Source organism: Oryctolagus cuniculus, chromosome 1 (assembly GCF_964237555.1).
Source record: "Oryctolagus cuniculus chromosome 1, mOryCun1.1, whole genome shotgun sequence".
NCBI lineage: Eukaryota > Metazoa > Chordata > Mammalia > Lagomorpha > Leporidae > Oryctolagus > Oryctolagus cuniculus.
In genome coordinates this window covers 6080286-6093307 of record NC_091432.1, presented here as the reverse complement: position 1 = coordinate 6093307, position 13022 = coordinate 6080286, and the positions used below count along the sequence as shown (strand labels likewise).

General features: G+C 68.6%; 1 protein-coding gene across 1 annotated transcript; it reads right to left on the bottom strand.

Moving 5' to 3' along the window:
- Nucleotides 1-93: 93 nt before the first annotated feature.
- Nucleotides 94-12971, bottom strand: MAP3K11 (mitogen-activated protein kinase kinase kinase 11). Its single transcript, XM_002724300.5, has 10 exons — nucleotides 11129-12971; nucleotides 7049-7229; nucleotides 6765-6913; nucleotides 6486-6661; nucleotides 6150-6393; nucleotides 5602-5715; nucleotides 4913-5048; nucleotides 4740-4831; nucleotides 1482-1835; nucleotides 94-864 (listed from the first exon to the last, which is right to left on the bottom strand). The coding sequence occupies exons 1-10, from the start codon at nucleotides 11862-11864 to the stop codon at nucleotides 527-529; spliced, it is 2520 nt and encodes an 839-aa protein (XP_002724346.3). The 5' UTR covers nucleotides 11865-12971; the 3' UTR covers nucleotides 94-526.
- Nucleotides 12972-13022: the final 51 nt, after the last annotated feature.

Here is a 13022-nt window from a genome sequence, read left to right as displayed (position 1 = left end):
GCTGGAGGCTCCCTCCACGGTGGTGTGGGCCTACCGTGCAGCCACGAGGTCGGCCGCTCTCCCGGTTACCCCGACAGAAGGCCACAGGCTGCATTTGGGAGACAGCTTCCGCGTTTATTTGGCTTCATTGGATCCCAAGGCTACGGCCCCAGCCCTGGCCGGGGCAGCAGGAAGGCACGCAGAGAGCCCCTGGCCCCAGACGGCGCCCAGGGCGGGGCAGGAGAGAGGGGAGGGCCAGGCCCTGAGCCCTGGGGCAGGGGTCCCTCCTCCCTGCCCCTCCCCTGGGGCAATTCCCTGAGACAGGCTCTGGTCCTCCCAGCCAGCGGGGCAGCTCAGGCTGGGGGACCCACAGGCGGCAGGTCATCCAGTGTGAAGGCTTCCTGTGCAGTGTAGTGTTCCGGACCCCCGAGGGGGCGGGGTCCCTGGGGGAGACCGAGGCGGCCACACAGGCGTGTCGGGCTCCTGTTCCAGTGTATGCTGTGGCTCCTCCGGGCGGCAGGAGCTGGGGGCGTGCGGCCTGGTCGGCTCAGCGCCCCGCCTCCGGCGCCCATGGAGCCTGGGCACCCACGTCTTTGGTCTGCGCCCTGCAGTCCTGAGGCCTCCCCTGGAAGGGGTTGGCAGGCGGGGAGTCCCAGAAAGGGTCCGAGTCCGGGAACAAGGTCCAGGGTGCCCGTCGGGGCGCAGGCTGTGGCGAGGGCAGGGGTGATGGCCGGGGCCCCGCTGACACGAAGCTCCACGGGTCGATGCGGCTGCGGAGGGGTGAGGGCCGAGGTCGGCTGATGAGGCCCAGGGGTGGGGAGCGCGGTGTGCCCGGGGTGCCCGGAGCGGAGCGTGACGTCCCAGGCGGAGGTGAGACGGTGCCTCCTGCGAGTGAGTGGGGAGACACAGGTCAGGCAGCCGCAGGGCCCTTGCCCCCTCCCTGGTCTGCTCACCCCACCTCTGCACACGGTTAGGTGACTCGTGGCTTCCATGGCCCCCTAAGCTATGCGAGGAGCCAGGGTCCCAGCCCTGCCGTTAGAAGCTGGGGCGGCCTGAGTCCCCGGCCTGCACCCCCACCCCCACCCCCATGCTGTGGCCTAGTGGGTTAAGCGGCAGCCTGCAGTGCTGGCATCCCATATGGGAGCAGGTGCGAGTCCCCGTTGCTCCACTTCTGATCCAGCTCTCTGCTGTGGCCTGGGAAAGCAGCAGAAGATGGCCCAAGTGCTTGGGCCCCTGCACCCACGTGGGTGAAGCTCCTGGCTCCTGCCTGGCCCAGCCCTGGCCATTGCGGCCATCTGGGGAGTGACCCAGCAGAGGGAAGAGCTCTGTGTACCACTGTCCCCCAGTCTGTAACCCTCCCAAATAAATCGTCAAATCCTAAAACAGCCGCGTCACCACCATGCTCAGCTCCCACGCTGCTCTGCCGGGACTTGTGGTCCCAGCTCCCGGGGTGTTCCAGCGCCCGCATCCCTCCCGCACAGGGGACCGGCAGGGCCGCTCACCGCGTGTCTCCTCGCGGCGGGGGCTCTTGGCCGAGGGCTGGCCCGCGGGGACAGCCAGGTCCAGCAGCAGGGGCGCCGGGGTGGGCGTCTTGGCTGAGAAGCGGATGAGTGAGGAAGGAGGTGGCTCAGCTGGGCTCGGTGGGGGTACCGGCACGGGGGACGCTGGCGGCAGCTCCCCGCGCTCGCGGCCCGCTGGTGGCTGCAGGTCGCGGCCGAGGCCCAGCGAGGCGAGCAGGGCGGTGCCGCGCAGGAGTGCGCGCTGGATCAGCTTGGGCGTCCCGGAGCTGCTCCCGCGCTCGCCGGGGCTGGGCCGCCGGGGCTCCTCCGGCTCTGGGCTCGGCCGCGGAGGGTTACCTGCGGGCGGGGCAGCGTAGGTTAGGCCGAACCCGCGAGTCTTCCCTGGCCGCCCCGCCCCTGCACGCACGCAGGAGCAAAGCCGCAAGGGGCCAGATCACAGTGTCTCAAGCCCCTCTGCCTTCCTGCATCCCACCCCCCAACCCCGCCAGTGGCAGCTTGGGTGGAGTGGGCAGCAGCGCCCCCATTCCCACAATGCACTGAGCCTAGAAGAGGCCAGGCCTGGGCCAAGGCCTCAGCAACTGTCTACGCCAGGCCCAAGCTAAAGGGCTTGGGGGCTTGATGCTGTCCGAGCCTCCTGCCCCAGCCCCACGGTGCAGCCGCCTGTGGGCACCCGCATGAGCGCCAGGTGCAGTCCCGCGGCTCCAGCCCCCTGCTCATGGCCTGGGAAAGCAGCAGAACACGGCCCAAGTGCTCAGCCCCTGTGCCCACGCGGGAGACCTGGCTCCTGGCTGAGGCTGGCCCAGCCGGGGCTGTTGCAGCCATTTTCAGAGCGAACCAGTGGGTGGAAGATCTCTCTGTCCCTTCCCCTAACTCTTTCAAATAAATAACTCAATATTAGAAAAAACAAAAACAAAAACAAAAAAAACACACACACAAGAGGCCGCGGCCTGCGCAAGGCTGCACAGCTGGAGCAGTGGGCCGGGCCTCGCTCCGGGCAGCAGCAGCTGGGCCTGTGCTCCGGCCACTGCCTGGCCACCGTCCACCCTGGATTCCGAGGCATCGGCCTCCTGCCGTGGGCGTTGGGCTGGCCTGGGGGTGGACGGGGCGCGTCCTGGAGGAGGAGGAGGTGTCCCTGGGGTGCTGCCCGCAGCCCGACAGATGCCTGCCAGCTCTCAGCCACAGAGGGAGCCCGGCCCCGGCTGTGCTCTCCGGCTGGCCCTGGCCTCTCTGCCGTCCTCCGCGCCTGGCGAGGAGGAGGGGCTCGGCCAGCCAAGGTGAGCTGCTGCCGTCAACGGGACTGGGCAGCTCAGCCCGGCGACGCCCTGCCGCCACTCCCTCGCCGCTCTGGGCAGCTGCTCCCCGGGGGCCTAGAGGGCTCCTAAGTGCAAGGCTGCTCAAGAACCATCTCTGCTTAAGAACTCCCCACCGCTTCCAGACTCGCCCACGCAATCACTCTACAAACATCCGCTGACCCACGTCCCAGGGGATGCAGGTCCCTGGCTCTCGGTTCCGCGCGGGGTTACCCAGGCTTCCTCCTCCCTGGGGCTGCTCAGCCGGGGCACACACGATGCCCTCAGCCTGGCACACCTTTCCCGCCTCGGCTTGCAGGGGTCTCTCGCTCACCATTGAAGACCTAGCTGAGCTCTCACCTCCTCCGTGAAGCCTCCCCAGATCCCCTGAACCTGTGCACTTACTGCCTTCGGGAGGCCTCCCGGGGCACCTGCTTCCTCCACCAGATCTCTAACATCTGGGTCCTGAATGCCGGATGGCAGGATCCCCAGGGCGCCTCACGGGCCGGAGGCCGGGGTCCCTCACGGTGGGTGTGAGCAGAGCAGGGAGAAGACTGCTTAAGGCAGCGAGAGGGATGAGGCAAAGGGAGAGGAGGTGGGGGCAGCGCAGGAGACGAGGGAGAACACAGGTTTGTGCAGTCAGCGGCCTGAGAAACCGGGCTTCGGAGCGGGTGGCTCGTTGGAGGTGTCCCGGCGGTGAGCTGCGAGAAGGCAGCGGGCCCATTCCGGACCCGGAGCGGGAGTGGACTTGCGCGCGTGGGGCCCTAGGGACAGAGCCTGGCCCCTGGCAGTCAGGGCCTGGGGCAGAAGCTTCACCAGGCGGTGTGTCATGGGGCTGGGCAGTGAGTGGCCGCGGCCCCCGCAGCTGGGGACAGGGTGGCGGCCATAGGGACACACAGCCAGGGCCCTGCTGCCGCGGCTGATGCCGGGACAATCCTCCCGAGGCCCCATTCTCATTTTCAGCCAGGGCTCCGGGCCTGGTCCAGATCCCTGCTCTGTGGGCGGCCTGCACGGGCCACGCACCCACTCTGTGCCTGTCTCCACCCCTCTAAAATGGAGCCCACGACGACGGCGCCTCCTCACGGGACTGCCTGTGTTTCGGGGAGACCTGGCAAAGGCTAGCTGTCGTGACTGTTAGCGATGGTGACGCAGGAACGGCGGACGTGACGGGGGGGCATGGGGAGAGGCCCGGCTGCTGAGCAGGGCCGGATCTGCCAGCGCTAAGCTGCAGGTGTTCCGGCCGCGAGCAGCAGGGCTGGGGGCTGCAACTTCCGGGGCCTCCGAGGCCCAGCAGTGCCGGGGCCCGGTGCGGGGCTCAGCGCTCGGCTGACCCTCCGGCTGCTAAGCGCTGTGCACGCGAGGGCACCCCCCGGCCTGTGTTTCCCATGTGGAAGCTTCTAAGGCAGCTCGCTGTGAGTGTGGGAACCGAAGTCTCGGGGGTCCTAACGCTTAGCTGGGGGTCTGGAGTTGCTCATTCCACCTCTGGAACCTCAGCCTCCCCATCTCTGCAACGGGCATGAGAAGGGCACCAGGCAGTCGGTGCTGGGGCGAACGCCCGTCATGCAGCGGGCGCTGCCGTCCTCAGGGAGAAGCCACGGCCTGCCCCGGCACGGGAGCGCGGGCCCCCTCGGCCTCCTCTCCAGCACTGGGCTCCTCACGGGGCTGGGAGACGCACACGGCGGCAGCCGCTCATCTGCGCCTGGCTCCACCCCTGCACTGTCTCCCCTTCTCCCGGCTCAGCCAGCGTCCATGGGGCACCCGACGGTGCTTCCTTTGCTCCCGTGAGTCTGCCGAGGCCCGGGGGCTGCCGCGGGGCCAGGGGCACTAGACTAGGCGCCCTGAGGCCTGGACTGCAACCAGGCTGCCTGTGGGCCTGCAGCTTGGACGTGGGTTCCGAGGATCGGCTCGGCTCGGCCCGGCCAGGGCCTGCGTGGTGGGGGAGGCCGCTTACCGTTGAGCGCCGGCGGTGTGGAAGGAGACCCCAAGGGCGACGAGTCCTCTGAATCCAGATTCCAGGTGGCTTCCTCCACGCGGGACCTCCTCCTGGGCGGGGGGGGGGGGCCTCTGTGAGTCTCGCGACCGTGGGGAAGGGGCTGAAGCTGGGCGGGGGCACTGGGCACTCACCTCCCGTCCTGGGCCTCTCCGGGCTTGGGGGGACTGGGACCCCAGGCCCGGCACCCTCGCCGCTCGCCGCTGCTCGAGTCTTCTAGACGCCTGGGGGACTGGCGGCCCCACGCCTGGCCCGGCTCTGCAGGCTCCACTGTGCGGGGGCGGGGGGAAGCCGAGGGGGTCAGGGCCGGGGTGGGCCTGGGTTCTGGGGACAGCAGGGAAGGGGGACACCTCATGTGGTCTAACGGCTGGCATTTGATGCCGAGAATTTAGTGCAGGCCCTGACGCCAATGGCCTGGTTTTGAGTTCTGGCCTTTGCCACTCAGCTGTACAGCAAGTCCTCTGGTCCCTGCTGCCCATGTGGAAGACCCAGACTGACTTGCAGGTTCCTGGCTTTAGCCCGGCCCCCAGCCTCAGTGGTTTTGGGTATTTGGGGAGCAAGCCAGCAGATGGGAGCTCTCTCTGTCTTGCAAATAAAGGACTTAGGTTTAGGCTACAGTATCTACCTAACAGGTAGATACCTCTACACCCAACAGGATTGTCGTAAGGAATTAACATCAGCAGAGTTGCCAGGACAATGGGTAACACGCAGCGTCACCCAGGTAACTAACTGATTAAAAAACGAAGAATGAACGTGTGTCGGGAAGCCCAGGGCAGGGAGGAGGAGGAGGCGGCCGTGGGGCACGGGAGGCGAGGGTTCTTACACTGGATGGCCCGGAACCGGGGGAAGGTGGGCGAGTCCCCAGCTCCGACTTCGAAGACGTTTTTCCTCCGGTCAAGGCCGGGCGAGGCCTGCACGGTGATGCGGTGCTTAAAGTCTGGGGTTTGGGCAGGGGGGAGCAGGGTGTAGGTTTGTGGTGAAGGCAGCAGCGCCTCGGCTCACTGCCTTCCCGGGCGCCGTGCTCCGCAAGCAGAGACCTGCGGGACCCCACCACCGGGAGCCGCGCCCAGAATCCGGCATCGGGGCTGAGCCCGGCCCGGCCCGGCCCGGCCCGCCCCCTGGGCGGTCCCAGAACCTCCACGAGCCCCGCCCCTCCCCGGGCGCAGCCACTCCCAGATCGGCATGCAAATATTTCCGCCAGAAGCCGCCCACAGACGGAAAAAGAAACCACTCCTGGCCCCACCCCTTCCAGATTTCAGCCCACCCGCCAACCCTTTAAACCAATCCCAGCGCGGCCAACGAAGAAGCCGGACCCCGCCCCCTCGCCGCTGCAGCCAATGGCGGGGCGCCGCCTGGAGCCCGCCCCCTCACCGAGTGGCATGCTGATGCGCTCGCCCCCGTCGCGCGCCCGCAGCTTGCTCCGCTTGAAGGTGCCGCGGCGGCGGCGCACGTGCGGCCGCTCGCGGTCCACTTGCTGCAGCAGCAGCGTCAGCTCGCGCTCGAACACCTCCAGCTCCCACTGGGCCAGCAGGTGCTCGCGCCGCCGCAGCTGCTCCGCCTGCGACCGCTGCTCGCGCGCCGCGCGCGTCAGCTCCTCCTCGCGGCTCAGCAGCTCCTGCGCTCGGGACGGCGAGGGCGGTGGGGTCAGCCTGGCGCCTCCCGCTCCCGGCCCTGCCCCTGCCCACCCCGGGGCCCGACTTCCCGCACCTTCTCCTTGGCCCGCAGCTCGTCGAACAGGCCCTGGATCTCGCGTTTCCAGCCTTCCTGCATGGAATGGAACGAGTCCCGCGGCATTTCCCGCAGGACCTGTGCCTCCAGTGCCTCCAGCTGCTGCAGGATGGAGGCGAAGTCGGGCCTGCGGTGGGGGTCCTGCGCCCAGCAGTCTAGGGGCACGGCGTGGAGGGGGAACAGAATAAGCGAGTCTGTGGGTGGCTACGTCCCGGGCCAAGGAGCTCTGCCTCTCAGCTGGCCGCCCCGCGTGCTTACCGGCCATAAGCTGTGCAAAGGGATCCGGGCAGGTGGATGGGATGGGCAGTGTGAGCTTGTTAACGGCCACGCCATAGGCCACGGCAAGGCAGTCGATCCCGCGGTAGGGCACTTCCCCGGTCAGTAGTTCCCACAGCAGCACCCCAAAGCTGTGGGGGAGACAGAGGGCCTGTGTCCCTTCCTTGCCCGCTTCCTGCCACTTCACCCCCCCAATCATCCCAGAAACAAATGGTGTGGGTCCCTTCCGGCAGTCCCCCACAGCGGCCCCCTGGCCCAGGCCGCACCTCCAGACGTCGCTGCCCTTGGAGAAGGTGGAGGCCTTGATGACCTCGGGCGCCATCCAGGCGTACGTGCCGGCAGCGCTCATCTGCGTGGTCTTGTGCCACTCTCGGGCCAGGCCAAAGTCGGTGATCTTCAGCGTCTTGTGTTCCATGTCGTCACCCTCAATGGGCTGCAGCAGCAGGACTGCGGGGAGAGAGGGCGCCCAGGGTCGGGTGGGAGGGCTGGGAGCCCGCTGTCCTCCGCAGGACCCTGACATGGAGAAAGCCTGCCAGCTGCCAGGCCACGGGTGACGCTCAGGGCCGGGTCGCTGCCCTACACCGGGAGCAGGCCGCACAAGGGCCGCGGACGCGGGTGTCAGGGCACGGACACGCCTTGGTCTAGACCTTGCCTTGGGGGTGTCGCAGCCCTGAGCGTCCTGGAATCGGACTGAAATAGCGGCGCCGGGCACAGGCGCTTTCTGGCATTTCAGATGCCCACGTCCCACGCTGGGGGCCTGGCTCTGCTCCTGATTCCAGCTCCTGGCTAACGCAGGCCCTGGGGGTCAGCAGGTGACGGCTCAAGGCCGTTGGGTCCCTGCCGCCTGCACTCCAGGCGTTTGGGGAGTGAACCCGTGGATGGGAGTTTGCTCTCTGTCCGTCTCTGTCTCTCTCAAACAAGCAAACAGAAATAAAAGGAAACGATAATGACCGCACTGGGACACCTTTTCGGAGGATCTACGAGAGGCCACCTCGAGGTGGGTGTGAACATTCCCACCGTACAGATGAGAAGGCCACGCCGGGAGTGACTCGCCAGGGGAACACAGCGATAAGGCAGGGAGTGCGGCTCCACAGCCGGCGTTCCAACTCCCCTCGCAATGCAGCGCATACGACCAGCTGGCAGCCTGCCAAGCGCTCCCCAGCCCTGGCTTTGGCTTGGAGAGAAATCGGCGAGGCTGGGGGGCTGACTCAGAGCACCTGCGGCAGGACCAGGCCGGTGCAGCCAGTGCCAGGGGAACCACTCCAAAAGCCACCTCCTGAGGCAGCTGGATGTGAAGAGAAAGGGCGGCCACGGGGGACGAGCTGGGGGCAACCGCGGGAGCGCAGGGTCAGGCTGGGCGGGGGCGCGGCTCTCACCCCGGGGGGGGGGGGGGCTGGGGGCAGACGCCCAACTCCATGCGGGATGCAAGTGGCTCAAGCGGAACAGGAAGAGGACCAAGTCACAGAACAGCAAAGGCTGAGAGGCTGAGAGGCCACGTCTGGGTCAGCCACGTCTCTGTGCACGTCCCAGGGCCCACCTAACCCAGCCTAGGGGGTCAGGGAAGACTTCTCGGAGGCGGTGGCAGACCAGGGTGTACACAACCTCTGGCCCTGCTACTGGCCGAGCCCCCCGAACCTCACGAAGCCCCTGGCCTGGCGGTCCGGCCCCTTCCTGCCGTCCACGGCTCCCGGGCCGCCGGCTCTTCCCTACAGCCATCTTCACCCGGGCCGGCGGCATCTTTCACATTCGGAGCTCCAGGCCCGCCAGGAGTCGATCCGGCCGCCCACTGACCGGTCCACCTGGTGGTCACATGCCCACTGGCCGCTCCACCTTTGCCACGAACCCACGCATGTGCATGGCAGAGGCGGCAGAGTCCCTGCGATCTCTCCTGAATCAAAATCCACCTGCTGCGGAGAGCCTAGCGGTGCCGAGCCCCGAGCCGAGGCTGACGACAGACCACGCGCTCCAGGCCTGCGCGGGGCCCACGCAGCGCAGCCACCCGTTGCGCCACACGCTCTGCTGCCCGCGTCCTCACGTCCACTCTGGCCTCTCCCCATCTTACACTCCTGCCAGTAAGCTAAGCCCTGCGCGGGCTCCACCCAAGAGGAACCGCGACAGGCCGGGGGCAGCTGGGTGGAGCGGGGGCCTCCCCTTCTCGGCGCTCCATCCCTCGCCATCTGTGGGACCTCAGAGCTGGCACTGGGCTCTCCAGCTGGGAGGCCGTCTCCCCCTCTCACAGTGGGGGCTTCTGAGGCACACAGAAGGCCAGGAACCCCCAGTCTCCCAACACGAGGCCCTTCTGCTGCCCCCCCCCCCGACACCTGCTAAGCCTCAGCTTCACTCCGCAGCCGCTGCTACCAGCCTGGACCTCAACTGTCCCTGCCCGCGCTCTGGTGCCGCCGCAGACCTGGCCCCAGCCTGGACCTCAACTGTCCCTGCCCGAGCTCTGGTGCCGCCGCAGACCTGGCCCCAGCCTGGACCTCGACTGTCCCTGCCCGAGCTCTGGTGCCGCCGCAGACCTGGCCCCAGCCTGGGCCTCGACTGTCCCTGCCCGAGCCCTGGTGCCGCCGTAGACCTCCGGGATGGGTGGGCAGGGCACCGGCTCCAGATCCCAGGGCTGGGCAAGCCTCAAGGCACCCCAACTCTGAAAGGGACCCGCCTCCAGGCGCCCTCCCGCCATGGCCTCTGTGGGGCTTGGGAGTGGCCTGGGGCGCTCACCCCTCTTCCACTTCCCTGCCATGGTCCCTACTTCTCCTTTCTGCCAGGCCTGAGCCGGGTCTCCCACTGGGGAGGGGGTTCTTTGGGGGAAGAACTGGGGGAGGCCAGGCCCAGGCCGGGCTGGCTGGTCAGTCCTGTGACTCGTGGGCCTGGAGAATTCCCCCTCCTCTCCCCGCCAGGCTTCCTCACAAGGCCCCCATTGTCCAGGAAAATCACGCCATTGTTTCCTGCCTGCGCCCCCCATCCCCCCCACCCCAATCCCACAGACGGCAGCTCGGGCCCAGGCCTGGGGTCTGCGAGGCTGGACGTGGGGCTCCGGGAGCCCAGGGCACCTTGCCTGCCCTTTTCCACCACCGCCCAGACTCTGAGAAGGAAGCGGGGGAATTGGGGAGGAGCGGGGGAGCCATCAGCGGCTCCTTCCTCTCCTGCCACCCCCCACCCCCAGGCAGCTGGGCTGGGGAGGGAGCAGGGGCTGAGCAGGGCAGGAAGCCGGCCCAGGGGCAGCAGGAAACGCAGGAAGCGGTGGGGAGGGTGGGGAGCAGGGGCCGGGCTATTGTTCCATTTCTTCTGGAAAGAAAACGGAGGAAAAACAGAAGACAGGAGTCCCCTCCCCCTGGACCCGCGGGGAATCCCCCTTAGGCTGGGGCAAGGAGTCGGGGTCCCTGGATGGCGGGGCCGGGGTCCAGGGGTGACGCAGAGCCATGGGAGCTGCCCCCTCTGATGGAAGAGGCAAGTTCCAGAAAGGTCTCGGTGCTCTGCTGCCCCCACCCCCAGCCCCATGTCCACGGTCAGCCCAGGCCAAAAGGCCCACATACCCACGCTGACCCCTCATAAGAGCTTTTCCTGCCTCTCCACGGCCCTCCTGGGCCCCGGCCCCAGCATTCCCCACACCCTGGGCCCCGGCAGGGCCTGGTCCCCGGTGCTCCCCACTGGGCTGGGTCCTGCCCCGTGCCCTTGCCGGCTCATCAGGCTCTCCCCAAACGCTGCCGGCCCTGCCTGGCGCAGAGCTCGCCAGCCAGGGAAGCCCCCCGAAACTGTCACTCGCTCGGCCCGGGCCCCCGACGGGCAGCCCGTGAGGGCCTGGAACAGCCAGAGGCGGAGGTTCCCTCAGCCCAGCACTGGCTCCAGGCGAGGCCCTTGGCGGTGCAGTGGGCAAGGCCCTTGGCGGTGCAGTGGGCAAGGCCGAGGGCCCTCCGCAGGTCAGGCATCGAGGGCCAGGCCGCTAGGCCGTTCCCCTCCCTTCTCAGGGACTGAGACAGGCTCCCAGCTGGAGGTCCTGCAACAGCCGGGGGTGGGACTGGAATCCCAGCCTTGGAAGGGGCTGCCCTCCCCCCAGGTGCGGGAGGAGCTGCCTCCACACCGGTGAACTTCAGGGCAGGGGCCAGCGGGGGGCACAGGCACACGCGGTGGGGCAGGGTGCTCACGCCCCACCCCAGAGCTCCCGGTCTCTTAACTCGCCCGAACCGCAGTGGCAGGCTGGGGCCTGGCAGGGCTCTCCCGGGAGCCCGGGACTCCCACTCTGGGGTCACCCGGGATCGCCCTAGGCCAGGAGCTCCTGTCTCCAGGACGGGTGGTGGGAGCCGGCCTTGCCACCCGCCCCCAAGCTCTCCCCACTCCCGGGAACTCACTGTTGTTGGATTTGAGGTCGCGGTGGATGACGGGCACCAGGGCTTCGCAGTGCAGGTAGTGCATCCCGCGGGCGATCTGCACGGCCCAGTTGACCAGCACATGCGGGGGCACGCGGCGGCCGGCCAGGGCGCGGCTGAGGGGCCCCCCGGCCGCGTACTCCATCACCAGGCACAGGTTGGGCTCCTCCAGGCACACGGCCTTGAGGGCGATGATGTTGGGGTGCGCCAGCATGGCAAAGAGCCGGGCCTCCTGACGGACGCTCTCCGCCGTCACGCTGATGTCCTCGTCCGGGTCCTGGCGGGCCGCCTTCACGGCCACCAGCTCGCCCCGCCAGCTGCCCCGGTACACCTTGCCGAAGCCGCCGATGCCGATCACCTCCTCCAGCCGCAGCTCCTGGAAGCTGGCCACCTCGCAGGGAGGCGGCCCGCCACCCCTTGACACGTAGTTGGATGGAAAGATGCCCACCTGGCCACCCACCTGGCCCGCCCACCAGCCCTCATCTCCGGAGATGGCCGCGTCCCGAGACAGCACCTCCACACGGTCGCCCTTCCGCAGTGCCAGCTCATCCTGCCCGCTGGGCTCGTAGTCGAACAGGGCTGTCCACACGGGGTTGGCATACGCCGCTGCCCTGGGCGACCCCTCCGGCCGGCCCCCGCTGCCGCCGCCGCCGCCGCCGCCCCCGCCGTTCCAGGACCCCAGAGGGCTCTTCAGGAAGAGGTTCTTCAAGGGCTCCATGGCCAGGAGCCGGTGCTGGGAGGTGTGGGCGCCTCCTCTGGGTGCCCCTGGCTCTTACCCCCGCTGGCGGCCGCAGAGGCCCTACTCCCGGAACCTGGGCATCCGGGCCCTGGCCCTCAGCCCCAGACCCACGCCTCTCTGGGGAGCCAGGAGTGTCGCCTCCCGGCCCCCCGCATCTCCGGCTTCTGGAGGTGCGCACCCAGGGTGGTCCGGTCAGGCTGGAGGGGTGGGGCCCCCGGGCCTCCGGTGCCTCACCATGGCTGGCTTGGAGGGGCTGGAGGGTCCCGCAGTCCCGGGCTAGTCCTGGAAGTCTGGGTTTGACTCCAGCGCCCGCTGAAGGTTCGGCGGGGCCCGCCCGGGGCAGCGCTGGGGCTCGGTCCGGGGTCTTCCTGCTCGGGAGGCGGAGGGCGGGTGCGTCCTCGGCTGAGCCAAGGCTGCCTCTTCCCGGGCCGGCTCCCTCGGCCCGACGGCTCCGACCCCGTTCCCTTCTTCCTCCTCCCTTTGTACTTTGGCCCCGGGGGCGGGAGGCAGAGGTGGAGGGTGGAGTTTCACTTTTTTCCGCTCTTCTCCCTCCTGCAGGAAACAGCATCAGATGACGCGGGCAGGCTGCACCGCTCCGCTCCCGGAGGCTCCGGGCGGCTGGGCTGGGGAGTTCCCGGGGAGGCGGGAGGTCCGGACGGGTAGCCTCAGACCCCATCGCAGCCGGCTTGGGGGTCCGGGCTGGGCCGTCCGCTGTCTAGGATGGCCCACGCCTGCCCTCGGCGTCCAGCGGGCCCAGAGGAGCAGAACCGGGCCTGGGCGCGCCGCAGCCCCCAGGCCGGCCTAGGCTGGGAGGTGGCAGGGCCGGAACTGCGTCCTCTCGGGCGTCCGTGCGGTGACACACAGAGACGACGAAGCGCCGCCTGGCAGAGCGGGTGGGCTGCAGGTGGGGAAGTCGGCCGCGCCTCCCCTGCGCGGACCGGCTAGGCTCTCCTCGTCCCCTCGCCTGAGAAACACCCCGCAGCTTCCCATCCCCTCTGCAACAGGCAGAAACCCGAGACAGCGGTCCGGAACTCCGCCCGGGATTGCATTCAGAATAGCTGAGTCGTCCTCACAAGCGCTGGTCGGGGTGACCCGTATTGTTTTGAGCCTGTCCCTTTAAGAAAGACGACGTTCTCC

What these genes read in the sequence shown, in the direction of transcription:
- MAP3K11 (XM_002724300.5), bottom strand. Translation starts at nt 11,864, where the DNA reads ATGGAGCCCTTGAAGAACCTCTTCCTGAAGAGCCCTCTGGGGTCCTGG. An exon ending in GCGCATCAGCATGCCACTCG is followed by an intron (nt 5,716 to 6,149) that starts GTGAGGGGGCGG and finishes CCCAAACCCCAG; the next exon opens with ACTTTAAGCACCGCATCACC. An exon ending in GGAGAGGCCCAGGACGGGAG is followed by an intron (nt 4,832 to 4,912) that starts GTGAGTGCCCAG and finishes CCCCCCGCCCAG; the next exon opens with GAGGAGGTCCCGCGTGGAGG.